The 14,762-nt window shown below is 27.5% G+C and overlaps 1 protein-coding gene across 1 annotated transcript in view; it reads left to right on the plus strand.

Moving 5' to 3' along the window:
- Window positions 1-14,762, plus strand: part of LOC145243067 (protocadherin-16-like) — a 66,409-nt gene that overhangs the window by 32,271 nt on the left and 19,376 nt on the right. Inside the window, exons 9-14 of the mRNA XM_080106171.1 lie at window positions 500-641; window positions 754-991; window positions 3,916-4,595; window positions 4,890-6,346; window positions 8,131-8,272; window positions 8,381-8,417. Of these exons, the coding sequence (XP_079962297.1) occupies window positions 500-641; window positions 754-991; window positions 3,916-4,595; window positions 4,890-6,346; window positions 8,131-8,272; window positions 8,381-8,417 (2,696 nt within the window). The remainder of the gene's footprint in view (window positions 1-499; window positions 642-753; window positions 992-3,915; window positions 4,596-4,889; window positions 6,347-8,130; window positions 8,273-8,380; window positions 8,418-14,762) is intronic.

Here is a 14,762-nt window from a genome sequence, read left to right on the forward strand (position 1 = left end):
TACTCAGCATTTACTTTTTCTGTATTTTAACTTTGTATAATATCATTTCTATTGAATTTAATTATGACATTGTACTGACCAAAGACATGTGCGTTCCTTCAGTCTTAAGAATATTATTATGAATTGTTATCATTTGAAAGAAACATTTAATAGCATTTATTTCTAATAATTAATAGAAATACCATCCATTTTAAGTAATAATCTTTATGATTTATCAAGAGAAAGTACGAAATGTACCACTATTTATTATTTATTTTTATATGGTTTTAAAACTCTACAAATTAATTTATCATTTCATTTTAATAAATTTCATAAACCTTATTCTGATATTAGATGAGATTTCTTTTATCTTATTATTAATCAGTCGCGCATTAATTTCTATTATCTTAAAACATTTATTCTAATATTACTTTGAATCAAAATTTTGCTTTGTTATTCTTACTATATTTTTACATGATGATATATCCTATTCAAAATCATTAATTATATACTGATGCAGATGACACCTGTGCTTCAAAATGGTGATAAGAACACATTGGTAACTCCTTATTGTCCAACATGGACATCTACATTGTCTTCTCATGCTGACAGTGGACGTGGTTGGAGTGAAATAGGCACAGGACATACAGAAGAGATGACAGGTAAATAAACACTTGATACTTAATAAGGAAGTTTAACTTTTTAAAAATGTATTATCTACATATGAATTGCATGTGATTATATTATTGAGAGTTGTTTGTTTGTTGTTTTCAGATCATCTGATTCCACAATTCTTCAAGCCACATGTTGGGCAGGTGAATATGACAGATAAGAGGAACATAGAAGGAAACTTTAACTACCCAAATGAATCAACAATTTCAGCCAGATGTTTTTCAAAAGCAACAAATAATGCCAACAATTTGTTGAGAGAGGAAACAGAACAAAGATCACATCATTTACCAGACAGCATTCAAATTACTCACAATGCAAGACCACTGCCTCCTGTACCACATTTTATACATAAATAAATGTTTTTGAAATTTTGTAATAATTTTCTAGATAATTTATTAAATAACATTTAAACTAATTAACTAATAAAAATTATACAATTTTTAAATGCTTTAAAATATACAACACATTAAATTCCATTCTTAGGTATTATTTCTCTAAAAATAGAATAGTTATTACTTTTTAAATATTAAGAATTAAAAATAATTTAATGTTTAATCTTTAAGTATATAAACTATAAATATTTACTATATCTAATATGTTTACTATTGTATTGAAATTAAATAAATATTTACGTTTTCAATGTATATATTAAATACAATAAAGATTTGATAATTTCCTTATGATAATAAAAATATATTTGATATTAAAAATAATTGTAAATATTGTTTACTTCAGTTATTTATATTAACTTTTTCTGAATATTAAATAAAAGTGAATGAAAGATTAAATAAAAGTAATATAGAATAAAAACGTTTTCTTAAATTTATTTAGGGTCATAGAAATGTCTGTAAAACATTTCAATTTGAAAAAGTTTACATGCTAGATATTTTCTCACAAATTCTTTATTTTCAAATAAAAACATATGATTGGAGTATGGAACAAAGGAAGAAAGAAGTTGATAAATGGATGAATAGGGTCCTATACAAATTGCATTATGGGAAAAAGTATCCAAGAAGTCATTTATTTTGTAAAAAGTTCATCTACAATTTTAATTTGACATAATAACTGAAAACAATACAATAAAAACGAAAAATACTGTATTTTATTTTATTTTTTATTTTTCCTCATTCACGAGAGAAGCAGCCATTATTCACGCATCATACTTATTAGGACAATCAACTATTCACACACACACACATACTGATAAGCACATATATACACAGGAATAGATTCTTTGTTCTGTTATAACAAAATGTCTGTGAAGAAAGAATATATACATTGGCTGTAATTCGCTTTTTTGGAATATTACAAAAATGAGGTAAGTTGATCAATTTTATTTAAACTTGATTAAGTATTGTCAATCAAAATAAGTTTAATGTAGACAAAATGAAATTTGAGGAAAATGACAAAACCTCTCAAAATTTACTAAGTAATATAAAAGGGGGAAAAATTAAAATTTATCTTTGGTCATGGAGTTTATTTTGCATCAACTATATAAACATTATAATACAGAATTAATTATTTTAATAGTTTTCAATTTGTATTTAAATTTTTTGTATGAAACTTTCAATTCGAGTATTTATCTCTGTAGCAGATGATTTTAGCAGTCATTATGAACTGCTATAAATACCAAAATTTAGTATATGTGGATATTTTTAAAGCTTAGTTTCTGTGTTGCGGTCTCATCTCAGAGATATGAATTAATGCCTGATTTAAAATGCATCCATGAAATATATATTCATAAATCTATTGTTTTTTTTTTTTTCAGAGCAGTAAACTTTAGTATTTTAGTTTGATTAGAATACTGAAAAATAGGTTGATTAGAATATTGAAAAATGTATAAATTGTTTATATTGTAAATATTCCAATTGCTTATAACATTTATATTTATTATAGTTTATTTTGAACTATAATATATAAAAGTATGTTTTTCAACTAAAATAATAACTTTTTCACATTTGACAAATAAAAAAATAACCTTATAGAGAAAATAAAAGCATATAAAATTGGATTAAGTGTTATTATAATTTAAATTTTAATATTTTGAGTAATAATAACTGCTATAATTTGACATGCTTTTTTTGTTTTGCATAAGATTATTATTTTTGCTTTGTTTTGTCAAATGTGAAAAGATTCATTATTTGTAGCTGAGAAACACACTTTAAATTACAACAAAAACATAGGTGGATATATCTTATCACGATTAATTTGTATACTATGGCCTGTTCCAGTTGACTATCAATTTTATAGAAATTTTTCCCAAACATTAAAATTATTTTAACTGCCTCTCCTCATTTATTGTTTATATTATTCATATTAAATTTACACAAAATACATTCTTATTAAGATTTTTCAATAAATAAACTATATTTAGAAGTTTTTGTAATCAAGTTTGCAATTATAAATTTAAGCACATAGATTAGGAAAAATGTATTTGTTTTGATGCTGTACTTGGTCTTTTCTGTTTTTCGTCATATCTTTTAGATTGAGACGATTTTAATTTTTGTTCCAATCCAAAGTGCCCCTTTTTTGGTAACTGAATTATCCCCGCATTTAAAACCGAGCTTGTATCTCACTCTGCCCTCGTGGGGGAACAAGTAAATAAGCTAGAAAATACTTTGGCTAAGGGAAATAACTTTGTAGAAATCAATTTATATAATATATACCAAATTATATTTATTGCAAAGTGAGAATTTAAAATAATATTTAGTACAAAATATGATTTAATATTATAGATTTAAATTAATAAATCAAATTTGACAAAATTTGATTTATTAATTTAAATATAAAACATTTCTTATATTTTATAATCAATATTATTTTATATTATTATTTGAACTTTTACTTAGTTCATATTTTTATGATTTGTCAGATTTCATTCAGATTATTAAAACCAATAGTAAAGTCATACTAAATATATTTTTAAGCATGGGGAATTTTGCAGATGTTCTGGGAAAAGTATAATTAAAATATTTCTTTGCATATATAATTCAAAAATAAAAATTATCTTATGAATTATAAGTGATATTTATTACATAAATTAGGAGGAATATTTTTCAGTGTTTTTTTGTTTATGACAGAATAAGTCATTATAAACAGTTTTCTTTATACAAAATATTTTACATAATAGAAGGAAATCTTAACACAGATGCACGTGTCATTGTTAAAGTAGTTATAAAGTGTAATAAAAAATAAATTCTTCAATTTTTTCTGATTCAATATTGTTTAGAACAATTCAACTTTTTTTTTTTTTTTTTTTTGCAGATTATACATGAATATGCCACCAACTCTATACATTCTAATTGTCTTCCCTGTCTGTTTGTGTGCTGACCTTATTTACAATGTGGAAGAAGAGCAGAGTCCAGGCACATACATTGGCAATATTGCTACAGACTCTAAAATTATGGATAGCATTTTGCGGCAAGATATTAAGCGCATTACATTTACACAACTTAAAAAAGGAAGCTCTAAGTTATTCCGTGTTGCCAAGAATTCAGGAAAAATTTACACGGCACAAATATTGGATGCAGAATCTCTGTGTACGTTGAATGCAGAATGTTTCAAAATGATTGATGTTGCTGTGCGAAAGGACAAATCTTTTATAAAACTTTTAGAAATCAAAATAATTATACAAGACATTAATGATCATCAGCCAGAATTTCCAGAAAATAAAATTAATATTGAATTTAATGAAGGAGATCGAAATGGAGTGAGAAAATCAATACCAAGTGCCAGAGATAAAGACCTTAGTTCTGATTTCTCACAAATAACTTACGACTTAATAAATAAGGACAAAGTAGATACTTTTTCATTATATATATCTAAAAATTTTGCAGGAAAATCAGATTTAAGCATTATCTTAGATAAAACATTAGATAGAGAAACTAAAGACTTATACTTAATTCAAGTCATCGCAAAAGATGGCGGATCTCCACCGAAACAAAGTATTTTAGATGTTAATATTTCAGTAAGTGATATCAATGATAATGCACCTTTCTTTTCACATAATATTTACAATGTTTCTGTTGCACAAGACCATGATGAAACAATTCCTATTATTACATTATCAGCAACAGATTTGGATTTAGGACAAAATAGTAACATTACATATAGTTTTGATTCAAAGACAACAACATTGGATAAAAAATACTTCAAAATTAATGAATTCACAGGAGAAATATTTATTATAAACAAAATTCCACCGGGACAAAAATTAACATATAAATTGTATATTGAAGCAAAAGATGGAGGTATTCCACCATTAAATACCTTGGCTATGGTTCAAGTAAATATAATCAATCAACAAAATAATTCTCCTAAAATAGATGTAAACTTTTTCTCATCTTCATCTACTGAAAACTCTACATCAATTTCTGAAGACATTGAGGTGGGCAGTTTTATTGCATATGTGAAAGTAACTGACCATGATGCTGGTCAGAATGGAGAAGTTATATGTGATCTCCATCATGATAAGTTTAAACTGAAAAGTCAAGGATTGAACAAATACCAAGTGATTCTGAAAGACCCATTGGATAGAGAGACAGAGGAAAATCATGACATCACAATCAGCTGTGAAGATATGGGATTCCCACCGCGCCATAGTGAGAGTAAGTTTTTAATTAAAGTGATGGATGTGAATGATGTGAAGCCGAAATTTAGTAAAGCAAGATACAAATTCCGTATCAATGAGAACCAGAAGGCTGGCATTGATGTCGGCTCAATCAATGCGTCTGATCCGGACTTGGGAGCTGGAGGGGAACTGATGTTTTCTCTGCAAAGAAATAAGCATAAAAGTGAAGAGGTGCTGCTGCTGCTGCCTTTTGTGATCACAAAAGATGGTTTTATTTCAACAAGTGAATCATTGGACCATGAATTACAAGATGTTTATAAGTTTGAGGTTTTGGTGAAAGACAATGGAATGCCATCACTGAATAATACAGTGGATGTGATTGTTGAGGTTGAAGATGAAAATGATAACAGTCCATATTTTACATTTCCCAGTGTTAATCCACACAATGTGGAAGTTGTGTATTTTGCTGATGAAAGCAAGAACGTGACAGTTGTGAGGGCACATGACAGTGACAGTCAAGAGAATGCATTTCTGAAATATGAAATAAGTGCAGGCAATGAGAAACAGTTATTCACGATTGACCATTACAGTGGTTTGTTGTCTTCTACGGGTGCCCTTACCAAACAAGATGCCGGCTCATATGAACTGGAGTTTGTAGTGAAGGATAGTGGTATGCCAGTTTTATCAGCCACAACTACAATCTTTTTGAGTCTGCTATTGAAAAACAAGAGCTCTTCTTCTTTGGAAAGAGTAAATGGTGTGCTGCAAAATGGTGAGTCTGAAGAGAAGGTGCATCTTAATATGGTGATTATTATTACGTTATTGGCTGTGATGGTGACTATCATTGTTACGGCTTCAATCTCGATCTGCGTACTTCGCTGTTGTAATGCTGCAAGTGTAGATGGAGATGATGTTTCTAATAGATATGTGAGTGAACAAAGACATTTGATGTCATCTTCTTATCGAGGGAGCTCTTGGCCAGATGTTCCTACTACAATGATAAATGATCCCAACTTTGGTAGGAGTGCTGAGGAGATGGCAGCCAACAGAAGGGAGTCATATCCAAGATTCATCAACCAATCACCTGTGATCAGACCAAACAATTCTGTTGACATCAACTCTCAGGTAAAATAAATTTATTATCTATACTATGTTTAAAGTTAAAAAAAATACCTAACTATATGGAAAATTTCTATGTAGTAGAATTTAATAAGCTCAGTCATTTCTCTGTCAAAAGCATAATTCTTCAGAGTCTTTTATGACACTGAAGAATTATGTTTTTTTCAAATTAAAAAGTGTAAATAAATTGTTCCCATTATAATAAATACATGCATATTTACAATAAAAGCATAATATCATTATATCCATTCCATTATGTTTATAATCATTTAGAATAATCTGGATACAGAATTAATCTCTATTATTTTCATTTAAATTATTTAATACAAAAATGTTCTATGCATAATTAGATTGTTTATTTTATAATCTGGTTTTCATTTTTACAAAAAAATTTTCTATGCACAATTGGATTGTTTATTTTGTTTTATGATCTGATTTTCATTGTTATCGTTCAAATGAAAGCAAAAGAAAGATTTTATATATATTGGATATTTTTTCTTCCTCATGCATGTTGATTTCTCATAATGCAATGGAAATCTATTTTTAAAATAAGTAATTTTTAAAAATGCTGCGATGTTCTTTCTGTAAACAGAATGTCTTGAATATATCAGTACATTTACATTCTAATTGCATTGGGACAAGTGTTTAAATTACAAATATAAAAGAACAAAAATTTATGAGTGTAAATTGCTTCCAACTTGGAAATTAAAATAGAAACTAATGGTATATATATATATATATATATATATATATATATATATATATATATATATATATATATATTTAGTAAGATGATTGATAATTTATAATTAAAATTAAAAATTGGTGTCATAAGGAGGAACACAAAGTCAATATAAAACGATCGTACAATTTATTGACTTTGTTGTGTTCCTCTTTATGAAACCGATTTTTAATTTTAATTATAAATTATCAATCATCTTACTTAATATTAAAATAGCTCTAGGATATATATGCCTATAGAGCTTATTATATATCTGCATTACAACGAGCACTGTTTTTCTTGTATTTTAATTACATTAGTGATTTTACTATTACATTAAAATACACTCTGCTCTTTAGACTGATGTTCTAATCCCCTTTAAATAAGTATATATATATATATATATATATATATACACAATTATTTTTAATGCCTACAGACAATACTGTTTCATCCTTCCGGAATCATCAATGTGGAAAGTTATGATTGCCACTACAGGCAGACTGTTTCAATATATCACACCTTTTAGTAAATCTTGCCAGACATATAAAAAAAATTGAACCATATTTTGACAATCAACAATTTTAACTATTTGGCCATCTCACATTAGCTCTGAGGATATCTCATTGTTTATATTAGCATAGTAAATCACTGAAGATTGTTCTCTTAACTTTTACATTCCTTTAAAGTACATCCTGTTTTACTGTCTGTAAAAAAATCTTTTGGTGTTATGTATTAATAAACTACAGGAAACAATTGGCGATTGAATACAGTCTACAAAGTAAAAACAATAGACTCCAAACTACATGAAAATGTTTTTATTTGACAATAAAATAAGATTAGTTTAAGTTTTGGGTATGATCAAATAATTACATCTGCTGTACTTGCATGAATTATTATTATTTTTTTTCTTTTGTAAAATTATAATTGTTTTGCTAAGAGCTCAGGTGGGAGCTAAAGAATCACAGAGAACTCCGTATTGAAACATAAAATCAACTTTGTTTATCATTTATTATCTTTTTGATAATTGATAGTCTGTAAAATATTTTGTATTTATGTTTTAATTCAGATAACACCAGGATTTCAAAATGGTGATAAGAATTCACTGATGACTCCTTATTGTCCAACATGGACATCTACATTATCTTCTCATGCTGACAGTGGACGTGGTTGGAGTGAAGTAGGCACAGGACATACAGAAGAGATGACAGGTAAATAAACACTTGATAATTATAAAGAAAGCCTAACTTTTAAAAAATGTTTTATCTACATATGAATTGCATGTGATTATATTATTGAGAGTTGTTTGTTGTTTTCAGATCATCTGATTCCACAATTCTTCAAGCCACATGTTGGGCAGGTGAATATGACAGATAAGAGGAACATAGAAGGAAACTTTAACTACCCAAATGAATCAACAATTTCAGCCAGATGTTTTTCAAAAGCAACAAATAATGCCAACAATTTGTTGAGAGAGGAAACAGAACAAAGATCACATCATTTATCAGACAGTATTCAAATTACCCACAATGCCAGACCACTGCCTCCTGTACCACACAAAATACATTAATCATACACTTTAAATATCAGTAGATATTAATTATTGTTTTTTTTTTATAATTAAATTAATACCTATGTTCAACACTTAATTTCCAACTGTGAATTTCTAGATAAATAACCCCAAAAAATCATCTTTAAAAGAGATTGCTATTGTTGAATAGTTTATAATACAATTTTTGGTTTGCTAAAGAAATTATGAAATTCTAATTATAGTTAATAATTTCGAATATTAAAATATACTTGAATTATGAAAGCTTTTTTTAAACTCTGTGCTAAGTAAATGAAAACTAAAAAATGGTAAACATTAAATAAACTTCCAATGTCAATTTTTAGCTTTAAGATTTACAAAATTCCTAGAAAATAATTTGTAAATTAATATTAATGAACCAAAATTAAAAATGATTGCCATATTTATGATTCTATAAAAATGTCTGATAAAAATAACACTTTTGTAAGAGAATTTTTAAAAATTACAATATCAATAATAAATATTCTATAATTGATAATATTTTGTGAATATTATATTTTTAAATATTTAAATATGATTGATATAAAAATTTAATGCAGTATAGAAAGAACTGATTTTACTTTTAATTACAACATGCATAAAAAAAATATTGCCTGACTTATTAAACAAAGAAGGAAGAAGAAAAGAAGGTGATTAATGGAGTATCTGTAATGTGTGTTGCATCATGGGAGAGAAAAATCAGGCATGCTATTTTTAAGTAAAATCTCAGAATAACAATTTTTGTAAAAATATATACAACTAATATCATTTCTGTAAATAATATATTATTAAATTTTAATTTATATCTTTTTTTAGTAATCTCATGAAAAATCTCGTCAGTGTGAGAGTTAGCCATTACACACACATTACCCTTACTAGGATGATGCACTAATCACACACACACACACACATCTATACAGAAGTTATGTTTGCATACACACACTCACTTACGCATACACTATAAGGAGTAAATTCTTTGTTCTTCCTGTGAAATACAAAATGGCTGCCAAAATGGCTGCTTAAATCATAAGATGTAAATTTACTTCTTAGGAGTATTATAAAAATGAGGTAAGTTTTTCATTTTATTGTAATTCATATTTACAACTTAAATTTAATGTATTTCAAGGAAATATAAGAAAATATTAGATGTTTTCTTTTGTTTTACTTTGGTGAACGAATGTAGTAAATTTAGAAAAAAAGTAAACACCAAATCTGTTAAAATGTGATGAATTTTCATAATGCCATTTTATACATAAGTCTTATATAAAATAATTTCATGATATGATAATGATTTTTTTTAATGTGATATTTTACATTATATGTTTTGTAATGTCTGTTGAAAATAGCCATTTACTAAATATATATATATATATATATATATATATATATATATATATATATATATATATATATATATATATACACACACACATATATATAGCGTCCAAAATTAAGGGACAAAATTTTAAAATCTAATATTTGTTAGAAATAACAACTGTGAAAAGCTGAAATTTTGACAACTGGTAGTCGTTATCATCCATAATAACCAACTAAAATTTGAATTATTTGCAAAGGATAGAAAAAGAATTATAACAATTATTTATTTATTCATTTTCAAAATAGGAATGTCCAAATGTAAGGGACAAAGTTGAGAAAAACAATGTAAACAGTATGCTATATTCAAATTTTTTGATTTCCTCTAAAGAATAAGTCTTACTTAGTCATGTATAAACGTTGCATCAGCCAGCACTATGGTGAAACGCCAAAAACTTGATTACTCTGTGAGACAAGCTATTGTGAAGCTACACAAGGAAAAGCACATCATTAGAGAGATTTCAGAGAAAGTGAAATGTTCCAAGAGTGTTGTAGGCAGGGTTGTTAAATCCTACAATGATATTGGCAAAATAGTGCTTTTAAAACCAGCAGACCCCGCAAAACTTGGGCAAGGAAAATCGAATAATGCAGCATATGTCATTAAAGGACCGTTTTAAGTCTTGCACAGAAATTAAAAGGGTTATGAATAGTACCTCGTGTGTTAATGTGTCAAGAAAGACTGTTTCTAGATGACTGCAAGAAATAGGGCTGTTTAATCGAACCCCAGGGAAGAAGCCACTTGTTAGTTCGAAGAATAAAAAGAAGAGATTAGAGTTTGTAAACAGATAAGTAATTTGGACATATGAAAATTGGGCAGAAGTATTTTTCAGTGATGAAAACAAGTTTGATTTATTTGGAAATGATGGAAAAAACAGTGTAAAGAGATGTATTGGTGAAAAATTGAGTGCAAAGCGTACTAAGAAAACTGTCAAGTTTGGGGGCAGAAGCGTCATGGTTGTTGGAATGTTTTCTAGCCAAGGTACAACGCCTCTTGTCCGGTTACAAACTTGTGTAAACACGCAGATCTATAAAAACATTGTTAAAGATCGTTGTGCCAATCATACAGAATTCAGGTTTCGATAGGGCTACCTTTATGCAAGATAATGCCCCATGTCACAAAGCAAAGGTGGTAATGAGTTACCTTAGTGAGCAAGATTTCGAAATTATGGATTAGCCACTGCAAAGTCCTGACTTAAATCCAATAGAAAATCTTTGGAGGACTTTAAGAGTGAAAGTTATGGAAAGAAATCCCACTAACACGGAGGATTTGGGGGTGAAGATTCAAGAAAAATGGTCTAAAATTAGTATCGAAGATTGTCAAGAACTGATTCGTTCTTGTAGTCGAAGATGTGCAGCTGTCATTGAGAGCAAGGGCTCATTTACTAAATATTGATTGTACATGTATTTTTTTTTTGGCTGTTTACATTGTTTTTCTCAATTTTGTCCCTTACTTTTGGACGTTCCTATTTTGAAAATAAATAATTGTTATAATTCTTTTTCTATCCTTTGCAAATGGTTCAAATTTTAGGTGGTTATTATGGATGATAATGACTACCAGTTGTCAAAATTTCAGCTTTTCACAGTTGTTATTTCTAACAAATATTAGGTTTTAAATTTTGTCCCTTAGTTTTGGACACTACTGTATGTATATATATATAGCAAGTAGAGTTTAGTTTCCTAGAAGTACATCCAATGAAACAACATGTGTCTACCAAAATAGTGCTCAATGAGTGAACAGAGCAGGTATATTAATTTTATTTATACAAACATTAATGGCTACATATGTGCATACATGTTTCTGTAATCACCCGCATTGGGGGATTACGTCTTCAGGCCAAGAATTACCGTCGAAAGTGATATTTCAACCAAATACATTTTCCTATTTCGTTTGTCAAGTTAGAATGTAACCTGGGTGGGAGTCATAAAACGGTGAGAGGACAAGTGAGGTCTTTGAAGATAATAAACATCTTTTTTCATTTCCCTTTCCCCCTATCCAACCTATCTTTTGGTTTTTATGGCATAAGGTACTTGAGAATTTAGTTTTGTATATATATATATATATAATATATATATATATATATATATATCATTCAACCATGGTAGTGGTTGAATATATGCTTAAGTCCGAAATTGAATGAATCGAGACACATTCAAACCCCCACTACTAATTCCGTTCGCAACCAAATTTCAAACAGGTGATATAGTTGGATAGAACACCTCATTAGCTACATTTTGAAAAACAAATTTCGAAAATTATTTCAGTAGAAAAAAAGTTACAACAAAATATGTGGGTTCACAAACAGGAGAGTAAGTACATAAGTGACTAACGCTTTTTTTTATTTTACATAACTTTTTTTGTATATAAATATTTTTTACTGCGATTTTGCCAATATGACATGTTAGCGTAACGGTTAGAGTACCGGGGGTTGGTGGAAAGATTTTAGGTTCAATCCCGTGTATCGTTTTTTTTTATAATTAAAAAACCGAACTTATTTTTTAATAACTAATTTTTTTTTAACTCTCCTTATGATTTTATAGCAAAAAATGGTGAATTTATCGATTAAAAATATTAGTGAATTCTATGATATACATATTCTTTGAATGAACTCAAATTTTTCGTTATCACATTTGATGAAAAATGTAGTCCCATTTTGGCAATGCGTCTGACCAATGATGCTTTTGAACCCGCAACCAGCACTGCGATGTCATCAGCAGCAGCCTGGGCATAAATATTCCTATTTTTAAACTCCTTTAAAAGAGGATTCAGCATACAATTCCATAGTAAAGGTGATAAAATCCCACTTTGGGGGTTTCATTTAACTACTTCTCTTTTAACAGTTGCCCTCAGTAGTTCTACTTGAACTGTTCTGTGCCTCACCATATACTCAATCTATCGGATGAGTACTGGTGGCACATTGAGTTCTCGTAGCGACTTGAACATACTACTGAAGGGTATGTTGTCAAAAGCTCCAACGATATCTAAAAAGACACCGAGTGCCATCTTCTTTTTTGTTAGTTTACGCTCTATACAGATCACGAATTCATGAACCGCAGTCTCGGTAGAGACCCTGGCTCGGAACTACTGTGATTGAATGATAAATATTGCATAAATGTGTGTTTGAGAGCTAATTTTTTTTAACAATCATTAATAAATATTATAAATTTATATATTAATACAATAGCAATGCCTGGAAAAATCATGGATTATATGGAAAAATGCGCGCATGAAAAGTAATATTCTTAAGATTTTATTAAACCTGGAAAAGTAAAGGACAAGAAATTCAACCTGGAAAAGTAAAGAACAAGATATTCTAGTAAAGTAAAAAATAAGAATTTTTTAGACTTAAAATATTGCAGCTAAAAATAAAATTTGAATATTGATAAATATTTTATTTATTATTTGCATATGTTGTTGTTTATTGTTGAGTTAGAAAGAATTAAATGATCCTAATTATGATATAATAAAATTATTAATTTTTATGTAAATTATAAAATTATTAATTCCATCTACTAACTAACTAACTAATGAATTAATTTTATTCAAACAATTTTCACTACATAAATATATGCAAATAATAGGGGGGAAATAAGTTCAATCCAGCGACTGACACCCTTTCTAACTCAACAATAAACAACAACATATGCAAATAATAAATAAAATATTTATCAATATTCAAATTTTATTTTTAGCTGCAATATTTTAAGTCTAAAAAATTCTTATTTTTTACTTTACTAGAATATCTTGTTCTTTACTTTTCCAGGTTGAATTTCTTGTCTTTACTTTTCCAGGTTTAATAAAATCTTAAGAATATTACTTTTCATGCGCGCATTTTTCCATATATATATATATATATATATATATATATATATATATATATATATATATATATATATATATATGAAAATGTGCTTTATTTCACTTTTTCAACACACATCAGTATTTGTATTTTATGTTGAAATGTACACCAATGTAACATATTAACAGTACACATAAGTAACTCATGATTGAATATACTTTCTAAATTCTATTGATATGCATTATTAGGATAATGGCTACTACCACAAACTATGCAATTAGCTACACTGTGTTCAAAATCTTATTGAATTTATTGAGTTTAATAATATTCTAGTTAATTTGAATAAGGTATGAACTCAGAATTCTTTAAGAAAATTAATATTTTATAATGAATAAATATCAGCAAAAAGAATTTGAATAATGATTTGTTACAAGATTTTTAATTTCTCTAAAACTAATTAATAAAGGTAATATATAAATCATTTATAAAAATAAACAAAACTATGTGAATGGGATTGATGTGAACATTAGAAATCAGTAGTTTATTTCATTTGTAATATTTTTTTTCTTTTGAAAATCATAATCTATAAAATTTACTTCAAGAAATTTTCAAAATTACATTTTATAAAGAAAAATTCGTCATATTTTTAATCAAAAGGAAAAAAAAGATAAAACAATATTAATGTTCTGCTAAGCTTAAGCCATGAACTAATACAAGGGAAATAACTCTAATAATTATTTTCAAACATTGGATGAGACTAGAGTTTAAGAGTAAAATACTTAAACTTTGGAAAAATATTTATTTTTATGGAAGAAAATTTTACATTAACTTAATGGAAACAAAAGCCTTTTTTCTAAATACTTGTAAGTTTTAAATTACGAACTAGTAGTGTTAAGAATGAAATGAACTCACACTTTCTACCCAGTAAAATAGCAATTTGTATTCAATTAATTGTTTACAGTT

The sequence above is a fragment of the Euprymna scolopes genome, chromosome 21 (assembly GCF_053919585.1).
Source record: "Euprymna scolopes isolate OS-2025 chromosome 21, ASM5391958v1, whole genome shotgun sequence".
Lineage (NCBI taxonomy): Eukaryota > Metazoa > Mollusca > Cephalopoda > Sepiida > Sepiolidae > Euprymna > Euprymna scolopes.